Source organism: Trematosphaeria pertusa, assembly GCF_010094035.1.
Source record: "Trematosphaeria pertusa strain CBS 122368 unplaced genomic scaffold BU26scaffold_2, whole genome shotgun sequence".
NCBI lineage: Eukaryota > Fungi > Ascomycota > Dothideomycetes > Pleosporales > Trematosphaeriaceae > Trematosphaeria > Trematosphaeria pertusa.
Window position 1 is genome coordinate 238,279 of NW_022987213.1, and position 13,846 is coordinate 252,124.

At 43.1% G+C, this 13,846-nt stretch overlaps 3 protein-coding genes across 3 annotated transcripts; 1 reads left to right on the top strand and 2 right to left on the bottom strand.

Annotated features, from left to right (window-relative positions):
* Window positions 1-5,898: 5,898 nt before the first annotated feature.
* On the bottom strand, window positions 5,899-6,769 carry BU26DRAFT_499965 (uncharacterized protein; the record flags this gene model as incomplete). The annotated part of the gene is made up of 3 exons (XM_033826449.1): window positions 5,899-6,256; window positions 6,303-6,505; window positions 6,548-6,769. The coding sequence occupies 3 exons, from the start codon at window positions 6,767-6,769 to the stop codon at window positions 5,899-5,901; spliced, it is 783 nt and encodes a 260-aa protein (XP_033689151.1).
* Window positions 6,770-8,410: 1,641 nt separating this feature from the next.
* BU26DRAFT_514154 (uncharacterized protein) lies at window positions 8,411-11,203 on the top strand. The gene is made up of 2 exons (XM_033827774.1): window positions 8,411-8,512; window positions 8,534-11,203. The coding sequence occupies exons 1-2, from the start codon at window positions 8,458-8,460 to the stop codon at window positions 10,990-10,992; spliced, it is 2,514 nt and encodes an 837-aa protein (XP_033689152.1). The 5' UTR covers window positions 8,411-8,457; the 3' UTR covers window positions 10,993-11,203.
* Window positions 11,204-12,751: 1,548 nt separating this feature from the next.
* Window positions 12,752-13,622, bottom strand: BU26DRAFT_499967 (uncharacterized protein; the record flags this gene model as incomplete). Its single annotated transcript, XM_033826450.1, has 2 exons — window positions 12,752-12,981; window positions 13,202-13,622. 2 exons carry the CDS (start codon window positions 13,620-13,622, stop codon window positions 12,752-12,754), a joined length of 651 nt encoding a protein of 216 aa, XP_033689153.1.
* Between the last annotated feature and the right edge of the window lie 224 nt (window positions 13,623-13,846).

The following is a 13,846-nucleotide window of genomic DNA, read 5'->3' on the forward strand; positions in this document are numbered from 1 at the left end:
TTATTAGCTAGTATAAGATTCTTAATATACTAAAATACTATAAGCTTAGCCTTACTAAAGGCGTACTATACTCTCTATTTTAGTAGCTTAGTAAGTAGATAGATAATTCTACTATAATCTTTTAGAAAGGCTTAATAGAAATTATAAAAACCTAGAAATAATTAAAGGTCTTTAAGAGTTCTTAGTATAAGCTAATTCTAAATAGTAGTAATCTTCTTAGAGTTCTTCTAGATTCTATTAGTACTTATAATTAATTCTAGAAACTTCGTACTCTTAATAGTAAATTCTAACTTCTTAATATCTACTTATAATCTAGCCTTATATAGTTAGTTAAGTATCTTAGTAATATAAGTCTTATACTCTAGAGAATTCTCTAAGTAGATAAGAATATTATTAATATATACTATATAGAAATTATCTAGTAACTTATATAATACCTTATTAATATATTACTAAAAGATAGTAGAGCTCTTATAAAGACTAAAGAGTAGAATATAATACTTATAGTTACTATATTATATATAAAAAAAAGTTAGATTCTCTACTAACTTATTAAGCTAAATTCTATAGAAAGTCTACTAAATGTCTAACTTTATAAAGATCTTTACGCGTAATAAGTAAGTAAGCGTTTTCTAAATAAAAGAAATAGAATAGACGTCTTTTTTTATAATAGCGTTAAGCTTTTAGTAGTTAATATAGAACCTTTATTCTTTCTCTAGCTTTTTAGTAAATAGAACTAGTAACGTATATAATATATTACTATAAATAATAAAGCTATAGTAGAGGTAGTCTTCTAGATAGTAATATACTAACTATAGATACTCTAGTAATATACTATAGAAAGAGCTATTAGTAAGTATATTTTCTACTATAAGCTTAATATTATAATTAACGCCTTCTTAATATAGTAGTAGTAAATTAGAGTTCTTTTTAAAGAAATAAGCTATAGTCGCGCTAGCGTATTCTAGAAATAGAAGCTTCTAAGTAATTAACTAGTAGAGCTTCTTCTTAGAATTAGTAGTAGAGGTTTTCTTTTTATTAGTAATAAGCTAATCTATCTTATAGATACTAAGATATCTAATTATAATATTTTTTCTACACGCGTTAATTATAAAGACGGTAACGCTAACTATATTAATATTAAGTCTAGCCTTTAGGTATATTTTTTGTAAAATAGATAGCTTTTTTAGCTTATAGAGTAACCTAGTAGGTAGATTAAAATTCTTAAGCTACCTATCTATCTTATATAGGTTTTCTTAAAGCTTCTAGTATTATAATTCTCTTTTCTCTTATTATATTACTCTTAGCTTTTCTACTACTAATATTAAGGCGTAATAATAATTAGTATTAGCTTAGTAAGCTACTTAAGCTCTAGTAGTAGATTAAAAGAATTATATAAAGATAAACGTATTATATTTATAATTAATTAATTAATTAGTATCTAGCTATATTAGTATATACTACTTATAGTTAATCTAAATATTAACTTTTTTAAGTAGCTTATAACTAATTATTACGTTATAGTAGTCTATATTATAATATATAAAATAGATATATATTTAGTAGCTTTCTAGTACTAAATTAGCTTTAAAGTATTTATCTATCTAGCTATTAGGTTATCTATTATATCTAGTAAGAGAAATAAGTTCTATATATAATAGCTTAATATAAAGGTTTTTTCTAAGAGTTTAAAGGTACTTTAGGTATACTAGAATATAACTACCTACTCTAGTATTAATTAAGTCTCTAAGCTTAATTATAAGACTATTTAGAGATATTTAGTAGAGTAGAGTAAATATAGAACTACTAAATAGCTTTTTATATAAATTTATTACTCTAGTAAGTAGCTCTAGAGAAAAGACTTCTTCTAGAGCTAGGCTTTTTCTAAATTATTAGATTTATATTTTAATATATTATTTTTAAATACTTATAGCTCTATAAGCTCTATAAACTTCTTTTCTAAATTAATATTCTTAATAGCTTTTTATATAGTAGAAGCTTTTAGATAATTATAGCTTATATAGCTAGATTACTAGTATTAGAAGTAGATAACTAGCTTCTTAATTACTAGAGCTTTATTAGATATTAGTAGAATATCTAGAAGAGTAGTAAGTATGTAATATAGTATTAATATAAGTGTATTATACTTTTTAACCTTTCTAGATACGTAAGCTTCTTTTTAGGTAAGCTCTCTAGTAAGATCTTAAGTAAGATCTATATATTAATTATAATTATAGGTATACTAATATTAGTAGATACCTATCTATATACGTAGATTTACTAGAAGCTTTTTATAAAGCTTCTCTACCTATTAGTCTATTAGAAGCTAGCGCTTTTACGCTAGATAGAAGAAATTAATCTAGAAGTATATAAAGTTAGTAACGTACTTTATTATTAAAAGCCTTATATTATCGAAAGCCCCACGATTTCTTGGCAACGAAAATTAACGAAAATCAACCCGTTTTTCTTAAATAACTAAGCAAAACCTTAATATCTTTCTATAAAACTTTATATATATATTCTTTATAGTATATTACACCTTGTACTAATGTTACACTAAGATATATTACGTAATTAAAAAGCTATATGTATTTAACTAAATTTTAGAAAAAATCTAGTTTACTTCTAGTAAGTACTATTATATCTCTATAATAATCTATAAAACTTATAGTATATAGTATTTATAACGTAATAAAGGTTTCTAGAAAACTTCTATAGCGCTAGCTCTTCTAGGTATAGTGTAATAAGAGATAGAAGTTAGAAAAATTTCTTTTTTAGAGTTTTCTCTTCTAACTATATATATATTAGTTAATCTAGCTATATACACTTATAATTTTATAAATTATAGTATACTTAAACTATATAGAGCTTATTAACTAATAATATACAAGCTTTAAGTAGTTATTTAAAAGTAAAACCTTTTTATAGTATAGTATAAAAAGATAGAACTATACTAGAACTATCTTAAATTTATTACTTCTAAATAGCTAGAAAGCTTATAATATATATAATCTTATAATATATAGCTTTATATAGCTAGATTATTAATATCTATATATAGTTAGAGAAGAAAACTCTAAAAAGAATTTTTTAAACTTCTATCTCTTATTACGCTATACTTAGAAGAGCTAGCGCTATAGAAGTTTTCTAGAAACCTTTATAACTTTATAAATACTATATACTATAAGTTTTAAATATTATTATAGAGATATAATAGTACTTACTAGAAGTAAACTAGATTTTTTCTTAAAAGTTAGTTAAATACGTATAGCTTTTTAATTACGTAATATATCTTAGTGTAACTTTAGTATAAGGTGCAATATACTATAGAGAATATATGTATAAATTTTTATAGAAAGATATTAAGGTTTCGCTTAGTTATTTAAGAAAAACAGGTTAATTTTCGTTAATTTTCGTTGCTAAGAGAAGGTAACTAGCTCGCTTGTGTAACTAGCTTGCTTGTAAAGTACGTTAGTTTATATTTATCTTTATAGAGAAGCTCTATAAGCTTACTAGAATTAAGTAAAAGCTCTCTACTATATATTACTTATAAACTAATAGAAATATAAAAATTATTAATTAATACCTTAATTAGTATCTATATCTATTTATTAACTATTATTAGAATAATTAGTTAGATCTCTTACTTTATATAAACTAGATATAAGCTATACTACTATATAAAATAACTAAATTATTATTAACGTACTTTATTACTAAAAGCTTTATATTACTAAAAGCTCTACGATTTCTTAGCAAGAAAAATTAACGAAAATTAACTCGTTTTTCTTAAATAACTAAGTAAAACCTTAATATCTTTCTATAGAACTTTATTTTTATATTCTTTATAGTATATTATACTTTATACTAAAGTTACACTAAGATATATTACGTAATTAATAAGCTATACGTATTTAATAAACTTTTAAGAAAAGTCTAGTTTACTTCTAGTAAGTACTATTATATCTCTATAATAATATATAAAACTTATAATATATAGTATTTATAAGTAAATAAAGGTTTCTAGAAAACTTCTATAGCGCTAGCTCTTCTAAGTATAGCATAATAAGAGATAGAAGTTAGAAAAATTTCTTCTTAGAGCTTTCTTCTTCTAACTATATATATATAGTTAATCTAGCTATATAAACTTATTATTATATAAATTATAGTAGGCTTTAACTATATAGAGCTTATTAACTAATAATATAGTAGCTTTAAGTAGTTATATAAAAGTAAAGTCTTTTTAGTAGTATAGTATAGAAAGATAGAAAGATACTAAAACTATTTTAAAATTATTACTTCTAAATATATAGAAAGCTTCTAGTATATATAATCTTATAATATATAACTTTATATAGCTAGATTATTAATATATATATATAGTTAGAGAAGAAAACTCTTAAAAGACTTTTTATAAACTTCTATTTCTTATTACGCTATACCTAGAAGAGCTAGCGCTATAGAAGTTTTCTAGAACTCTTTATTAAGTTATAAATACTATATACTATAAGTTTTATATATTATTATAGAGATATAGTAGTACTAACTAGAAGTAAATTAGACTTTTCTTAAAAGTTAGTTATATACGTATAGCTTTTTAATTACGTAATATATCTTAGTGTAATTTTTATAGTAGGTGTATATAGTATAGTTCTATCTATATCTAAAACTTTATAGAATAATATTAAGGTTTCGCTTAGTTATTTAAGAAAAACCTGTTGATTTTCGTTGATTTTCGTTGCCAAGAAATCGTGGGGCGTTCGGTAGTGTGGGGCGTTCGGTGGTGAAGTACGTTAAGTTAACAGGCTTAATATAACCGTCGACTACTATTACGAAGGCCTAAGAGTAGGTAGACCTTGGAACTATAAAGTAAGACGATGTATAAGGGTGAAGGTAAGAAGCAAGATTAAACGAGTCCCGTCCTGGCGTCTGATGTTTGATCTGTTTGGCTTAAGCTACCAAAACATGGCGAGCCGCTTTTTAGCATGCCACCAGCACATCGAGTGTGATTCTTGAACGCATTATTTTACTGACGGTGCTACATCGAGATGTCGACCTGGAGAGAAAGACCCGCTAGCTCAGAACACGCTCGCAGTGACACGCAGAACCGGTACCAGTTATTACCAGCTACCCGTCTCCCGCTCGGCCTGCGCGGTTGCTCTCTGGGGCATGAGGGGCGCAATAGGCGACCCTGAAAGTCAATGTGATGCGCTTTACGGTGCCGGCTTGGGGCGCGAAAGTCACGCGCAAAAGTCGTGCGGTTCTGCGGGGTGCCCCGTGCGAGCCAGAAAATCACAACGTTGCCCTACTTTCCTTGTGCCCCGACTTTTACGCTCGCGCGATCCACGTCTATCGCAGCCCCGTTGCCTTGCGCTCCGATACCGTTGGCCTTACCGCCCTTTAGGTGCTTAAAGCCTTGCCCTGCGCACAAGTCCTGACCGACGCGTCCGGCTACTTCGACCTGGTGCGGCCTTCCCCGTGGCGACGACGCCTAGTACGATTACACAGACGCCGATACCTCATGACGCCTCGCTCCAACTCGAGGAATTTGCAGACTAGCTGCAACAACAAGAGGAGTGGAAGGATATCCACCCTGGCCTACAGGGCTCCAAACACCCGCAGTTGAAGGTAAAGCTAGGTCCGCTCTGCCGCGAACTTGTATAGACCATCGTATTCTACCAGGTTGCCGTACAGCTGACTATCGAAGGGCATATCGACTCCAGCGTTAATGCCTACAGAGTCGTCGGAGAGACTCCATGCAAAATATATTCGTCCAAAGGCCCCACTCGCATTTATCTCCTCCGCGGACCAAGGCAAATCTCCAATCTAACCATCCCACCCGACTATACCATAATGTGCTCGGAGACGTTTACCGTTCATCCATCCCTGCTGTTCATCTTATGCACCGGTTGACGGCGGAGCTGCTGGCGATTGCGCGCCCTCCCAGTCCCAGGAAGCGCAATCAAATAGCTCCCCCAACAACTTATCCAACTCATTATCGCTTTTCTCCCAGCCGTCAAGTGCTTCAGGCTTCCGTTGGATACGGCCATTTCGGAGCTCTGGCCAATCCACATGCTTTCTAATTTCTTCAATCAGTGCTCCCTTGCACTCGCAGAGTCTCTCATAGCTCCAGCCGCGTCGCAGTTGTTCTTCGATAAAGAGTTTGGAAGCGCGGAAGTGGTCGTCTGGCGATATGTTCCATGAAGGTGCCTTGAAAATGGCATTGCGGTCGCTCTCGGAGGACTTCTTGCACCACCTAGGAAGTAGGTTCGCTGTCATAATTCTTGAGGGCAGTAACCTACCAGCTGCTCGTCTTCACCAGGAAAATGGCAAAGATTGCTCCAGCACCTTCCTTCTCCATAATGGATACCAGTCTCCTTCCCCAGTTTGCCTCCATCTTGCACTTGTTTATATCAACTTGCGTGTTCTTCGCGGCTTCTTGTGCCGCAAGTTGTCGTGTCTTCCGATATCTTTGCTTGCGGGGTATTGACTTCGGGCTACTTGCCTAATCTCCGAGAAGCGCTTCTACTTCGAAGGCGGAAGACACCAGTTCGAATCGTCTCTTACAGGCGTCCTCATCGCGCCGCTTCTTCTTTGCTAAGCGCTCTTGATGGCGCTCTTGATTGCGCTTCTTCTTCTTCTTCTTTTCCAAGCGCTGTGGATCCGTCTTGTATTTTTTGAGGATTTTGGAAGCGACGGTGACGTTATTGCTTGTATCCTTTCCCTCCTTTTGGAAGCGCTCGATCAGTTCATGGGGTGGCTTCGTCATGATGGAAACGTGGGGGAAGGGCCGTGAGAGGTTTAGAGAAATAAGGGAGGGTACCAGAAATGAGGGAGGGTACCAGAAACGAGGAAGGGTATTAGAAACGAAGGCCGCGCCGTGCGTGCCCGAGCCCAGCCGTGCAGGGTTGTGCCGCGCCATCCTGTTTTGCTTCCCGGACCACGCGCTCACAATAGCAGGCTTTTGGTGGCTGAGTGGGATCGTGCCGAAGTTCCCTAGCCGGTGCATTAACGTTATGCTCTGATGTCTCTTGACTTGTTCTAGATATCACTCGTCGAAGATCTCCTCTGTCCCTTTTCGTTGTCTTTGTTTCCCTACCCTTCTTTCCCCACGACTTCGCTTCGGCAAGATGAATTCGCTCGTCGCATTTTCAGCTGTCGTAGCCGTCTATGTGTTCTCTATAGCCAGTCTCCTCCCGTGGAGTGTCCGCACCTAGACGAATCGCCCCCGAGGCTCATCGTCACCCGCACCCGTAACCATATGGCCGTTCATCTGTATTCAACTTAGGGCTCAAGTCATCTCACTGGTAATTGGGGCTATTGTGGTGGAGCGGGTTCGAGATAAGGCGGAGATTGTGCGAGGTTATCGCACTTCGGGAGTTATAGCATCTGATTTATTTATTTTAGGAGAGGTATATTCTTTCTATTGGTCGGAGAATTGTGCTAAAACTGTGGCAGGCTTTATTTCTTTAATGTTATACTAACCGCTTCTACGCCACCTATCTGGCGTCCGACGTCGAAAAGGCGCGCACCGTCTGCCAAGCGTGTTGCGCCTGCCTGGAGCGGAGCTGGCTTCTGAGCTGGCTTCGGTACATAGTGAGCTGGCTTCCGTTCATATTGAGCTGGCTTCCGTGGATAGTGAGAGTTTTAGTGCTTAGCCTCTATGTAACTAGAATTGTACTTGCCTTGGAAAAATTTTTTCCGTATAACGTACTTTCTATTTGTGGGCAGAGGGGGAGTTTAAGGAAGGCCCGAAACGCTTACCCAGCGCACTATTCACCCGTTTCCTGTTCTTTATAGGCATAGCGCAAGCCTGACGCATGTTTCTTCTTCCCCCGCTTGACCTGACAAAGATACTACGGCCTCGGGCAAAGATGTCTCGGTAGACTGCATGAGAAACTGACCCAGATGTTTATGCCGAAATCGTTGCTGGGTTCCAGGGAACCAATGGCTTCAACACCGGGGGCTTCACTGGCGGACCCTGTGGTGGCCCTGGCGCTTTCTCGGACTCAGCATCGACTCCAAAATACTGCTGGCCCGTGTGTATAGCAACTCGTGTCCGTCGATGCGGCCTTGCAGCGTAGCCGCTAGTTCGCAGTGGACTAATAACACTGGCGAACAAAGGACGAGCACCGCAGCGCTCCTCCGCGGGCTACGTCGAATAGGAAGGAGAGTGCTAATGCTAGAGCTCACCTTGTAGATGGACTTTTCGGAGTCTTGAACGATGGTATCGCGACAGAACGTGACGGCGCTAAGCCGATCGGGCTTGCTTAGCGAATAGAAACGTTAGTTGCCACGGTGATGTGGGTTCCCAACTGAACTTGTTCCGATGCGGACTAGCCTCGGTCACGTGTCGCCAAGGAGCCTAGATCCAGCAGGCAACAACAACACAAGGCCAGGCGCCCGTCTCCCATCTCTCCCGCATACGCATCAGTCCAGCAACTCCTCAACGCCAACATGGAGGACCGGCCCGATTATGAAAAGCTCTTTCTTGAAGAACGACGCAGACGCGAGGCTGCAGAGAGCGCGCAGCAGGCTGCAGAGAGCGCGCGCGAGGAAGAACGACGCGTACGCGAGGCTGCAGAGAGCGCGCAGCAGGCTGCAGAGAGCGCGCGCGAGGAAGAACGACGCGGACGCGAGGCTGCAGAGAGCGCGCAGCAGGCTGCAGAGAGCGCGCGCGAGGAAGAACGACGCGGACGCGAGGCTGCAGAGAGCGCGCAGCAGGCTGCAGAGAGCGCGCAGCAGGCTGCAGAGCGGAAACTTCGCAAGACAACTCTCCCCGAGTTCCTCAACGCATGCCACAAACACCTCCATTTAGGGCTCACCGTCCAGGCCAACTCGAAGTTATCGACGCAAGGCAACCCCGCGAACGCAAATAATAAGACTCGACCCGAACGGATCCTTGAATGGGAAGATTTCTCAGTACAACAGGAAGCGATATGGAATGTTCTTATGGATTCCGATTTTGTTTCGGGGCGGCACTTTACCTCGAAGCATACCGTGAAAGAGTCTGGCGAAGAGATCCGGGAAAGGCGGATGGGTTCTGAGCAGGATCTGCACGTCTTCCTGCGTACCACTTGCGAGAACCAAGTATCGGCCATCATCAAACAACTATACGGCGACAGTGCATTACGACAGAAATTCGGACTCAAGGGTTCTGTCAAGTTTGAGAATCATGCCAACACGCTCAGCCCGGAATTGCAACTGGAGGAAGGCATGGAACAAATGACGGTGTCAGGGACTCGGCTAGAGGCTAAGGCCAAGGGAGTCCAGTCGTCCGACTCGATGGACGCCACGGAACCAGCAGCCGCAGGTCGCGCAGGGACGTCACTGTACCTCCCTCGTGCCGATCAGTTCTGCGTCTATAACACCAGCACTCGCGAGACCGAGACCAGCACTCGCGAGACCGAGACCAGCACTCGCGAGACCGAGACCAGCACTCGCGAGCCCGAGACCAGCACTCGCGAGCCCGAGAGTCACATTGCGGCCTTCATCATGGAATACAAGGCACCGCACAAGTTGAAGCTCGGTTATATCTATGAGGGCCTGGGGGAAATGGAACTCAAAGACGTGATTCCGCGTCGCGAAACTGAGTCTTCGAAGGACCGCTTTCGCCGACTGGTCGCTGCCGTTATCACACAGGCGTTTTCGTACATGGTTGCGATTGGGGTCGAGTATGGTTGCGTGTGCACCGGCGAGGCATCTATCTTCCTACGGGTGCCGGATGACCCCAAGACAGTTTACTACTACTTGTCTGTCCCTAAGGGCGACGTCGGGAAAACTACGGGATGGACACCAAACTCTCAAGAGCCGAATCGCCTACACCTGACCGCCATGGGGCAGATGCTAGCTTTCACCCTGCAGGCGCTGAAGGTGCCGCAACGCAGCCTCGAGTGGCGGGCCGAGGCCGCCGCTCAACTAAACACCTGGACGGTCATGTACGAAGACCTGCTGCATAAAATCCCTCCACGAGACGCACCGTCATCCGAGTACCGACCGCCTCGGGACGACCGTTTACTTCGCATATCTCCTATCCGTCTCCGACCAAGACCGGTTCAAACCGGCTCTCCCAGCTGCCGGGAAACACCGGACCAACATGAAGACAGTAGTGACGAGGAGCCTGATCCGGACACTCCGAGCCGACAGCCATCCTTGCCCCAGCCTATGGCTCGCACCCATGCGCCCACCGGCAGCTCCTCGCCCAGCCGTAGTTCCCAGGGAGGATCGCAGAGTGGACAGTATTGCACTCAAAAGTGCGTGCTTGGGTTAGTTGAAGGGGGTCCGCTCGATACGTCCTGTCCGAATGTGCGAGATCATGGTGACAGCCGTCATCGAATTAATCTACGTACCTTCCTTGCTCTCATTCGCGGGCAACTCGCGGAGGATCTGGATATCGACTGCAAGCCTGTGGGCCGTCCTGGGTCATGTGGTGTCCATTTCTGGGTCAGGCTGAAGTCACATGGATACGTCGTAGCTGCCAAAGCCACCCCTGTCTACTTCGCCCAACGCCTCAAACGAGAAGCTACTATCTATCGACGCCTACGTCGACTCCAGGGCATCCACGTACCAGTTTATTTGGGCGACATAGCCCTAGCGAGACCCTATTTATACGAGGGCATTGTTTGGCTCACCCACATGATGTTCCTCAGTTTCGGGGGGAGGCGGATCTCTCAGCATCTCACCGCTGAGAATTGGGCAGAGGTTAATCAGCTGGTCGACTTGTCCGCGCAAGCCATTCACAAGCTTGGGGTCTTGCATAACGACCTTGAACCCCGCAATATACTGTGGAATAAGGAGACTAAACACGCTATGGTGATTGATTTCGAGAGGGCGGAGGTTGTCAAGCGGCGAACCGTACTCGATGTACCCTCACCAAACGGGGGGGGGAAGAGAGGTTCTGAGGCAAGCATGGCTGAGCAGGAAGAGGATGATGTGTTTGCGATGGAAAGACGGGGAGCAGCTATTGAATTGGAGGGGTTGGCCGTATTTTAACGGTCGTATCTCCGGAACTAGGAACCCCGTGGTGCTGCTGTATTGGTACGAGGGTATATTATCTCTCCACGCCGCCGTCCGCTTTAGGTAGTGTTGGCACTGAGTACGAATTCTAGTCCTAGAGCGGCGTAGCTACGCATGTCAGGGAAAGGCGTAAGGGCCGGGATGTAGAAAATAACATGGTATCTCTCCGAGTCGATGTAGAGTGCACCTAATGCTCTTGCCTTTTAGCTATTCGAATCGTGTATTGGTTGATCAAGGTACAGGTGTATCGTGGTGGCCGGTCAGGCACGTTGAAGAGCTGGAGTTGCCTACGTTTGGGGTAGCAAATGAGAATGAAACACATCTGGAGACACTTTATAGCTTTTGTTGAATATGTGGGCAGTATATATATTGGAGATTACGAGGTACACCACTGATTCTAGCAGTCGGTTTCGCCGTCTCAGTAGTTGATCAAAAACGACATAGAAGACAGCAGTAAGATAGACTAAATGCTGGATACTGTAGGCTGGCGCTTGAACGTAAAAGAGCTGACACTACGAAGACGGTTCCCATGTTCCCTGGCTCTGCAGCTTATTGTAAGCTTGAGGTCTCGGTCGCAAGCCCGGCCAACAGCGCAACGTGACTAAGCGCTGCCAAGACGGAACGACAAGCTGAGCCAACCGCTGCTCCTTGTCGACGACTTTCGGCGCGCAGACAGGACGCAACGCACAAGCGCATCCGCAATTCATGGAGCAACGTACCGTTGTCGGCAGTGTTTCACCGTTTTCTCAATCTCGCCATGAGAGCGCACCATTGTTGGTCTCGTTCTCGGTTTCCCGTATTTAGTAAGCGGACGCAACGGAAAACCGACTATAGAATGCCAACAAACGATGCGCTGCTCTCGAAACGCCCACGCCGCAAGTGAGCCTAGGCCCGTGGCAACGCCGCGAAAGAAGACCAAGGGCGAGTGCAGCTTCACATACTAATCCCCAGCGAGGCAAGAGCATCACGTGTGCTTAAAGTCCGATATCCGAGCCAGATGCAGTATCTCCGAGAGATTACCACCCTCACTTTCGCGCCCTTCGTTACGGTTCTTCGTCTTAGGACTCTCGCATGACGCAGTGCTAATTTGACCTTGGAACGAAAGCCAATCAACATTAGCGCCATGTATTGAATTTGTAGGGTTTTTAGCACTACTTCTGGGAAAGAATAGAATGTTTGGGAGCGACCTCCGTGTAGATGCGCCTCTAACGCCTCAGCCAAGATACGAGAAAACCACGGCGCGGTCATCAGCACAAAAGGACTGCTTAAAATGAAGATAACATAATCACGCTGATGCTATGAACATCAACCAAAGTCGCCAGCAATCTCTGTGCTACAGCCCGCGAACGAACCCTCGCCTTACCCGTTAAACTCAGCTTCAACGCCCAGCAGATTCTTCGACTGCAGGAACGTGCAATGTATCCGTCGTACGCCCTTCTCCATCCGTCAACGCCTCACACTCAGAGGCGAGGATCTTCGTTGGAAAGTGGTAGGGAGATCTCGATTGAGCATATCCCAATAGCCTTACGAATCCTTCTTGCGCAACGTGTAGTAGCGCAGTTTTACTGCGCCCGCCGACCGGTCTGGGAAGCGAGCATTGAAGATATTTTTCAGAGCGACTGGAAGTCAAGATGACGGACTACAACAAACAGACTGTCGCGAATTTGCGGCAGCTGCTGAACTTGATCCCAGTCCATAGCCATCTTATCCTTGTACGAAAGTAAGCGCTGTTCGTCTAACTCCGACCACGGTTTATGTGTTCGTTGGCGGAGCGCATATCGTCTCTGAATCCCTGTTCGCTGCCGGCGGCGTAAGGCCTGTATTCGTCTGTGCCTTCCTCTCCATTCTCGTCCACTTCGTCTCCGTCGTCATCTGGGCGGTCGGTGTTATAACTGGCAGCATCCCCGTGGGGACTGCTCATCAAGTCTGCATTGAGCAGCGTTGGGCTTTCGCGGGCACATGGACCTAACGCACCATCGTCATATCGGTACCCTAGTAGCATCCATGAATCCAACGATAATTACATGCGGATGACTTTGCCTTCCCCACCGAGGAGCTCGTAATCCAGCGATCGTAAAGGCCATGCTGCTAGAAACCCAGGCTCGCCTCTAAACGACCTCCTGAATAGAGAAGGTGACGACAATGACGCATATGCTCTGGAAACAGTTGAGGAGCTATTGCAGACCCTGGGACAATTTATCTCTCCTTTCAAAGAAACAGAAGGTGAACAAGATGTCGATCCGGACTTGGACAGGCGTGAGAAGCGCAGAGAAAGAAGTAATGGTGAAGGGGAAAGCCACGAGTACGAACTCGGTCAGGTCGATGAGTTGTTCCGCATTCACTCCGGCGAAAACTTCGTTACGACGTAAACGCTGCGCTCGTCCGGCCCAGGAGAATAGGTGCGGTCCATCACGAACTGCTCTTAGGCCACGGGGCTCTTGCACAACGCCGACGAGGGCATTGCGACAAGTAATGTCATCCCAACCACGGGAACTGTCTCGGCTCAGGATGGGTAGCGCACCTCGGCCTTGCTCCTTACGAACATCCTCCCTAGGAACGAAGCCTGGACAGGGAACCGACATTAATTGCGGACCCAGCGCCAACATGTCGTATCGGGTAACCGATCTTACGCTTTGTCATGTGCCGAAATTGCCTCTCAACCCGATAGCCCTGTCCGGAAGGCCAGGGCCAGGGCTGCTGGTGGCTCTAGAATGGGAAACATGGCCGCTAGGGGTTGGAAGAGGAGTTGATTTGGGTGTGGGTATAGGATTGAGTATGAGGCTCTCTGCCTGTCGCTCGGCCGGCTTTCGCCGCTTCGCCGAACGGGGGT

Excerpts from the sequence above, each read along its gene's own strand:
- BU26DRAFT_514154 (XM_033827774.1), top strand. The coding sequence starts at position 8,458 with ATGGAGGACCGGCCCGATTATGAAAAGCTCTTTCTTGAAGAACGACGC.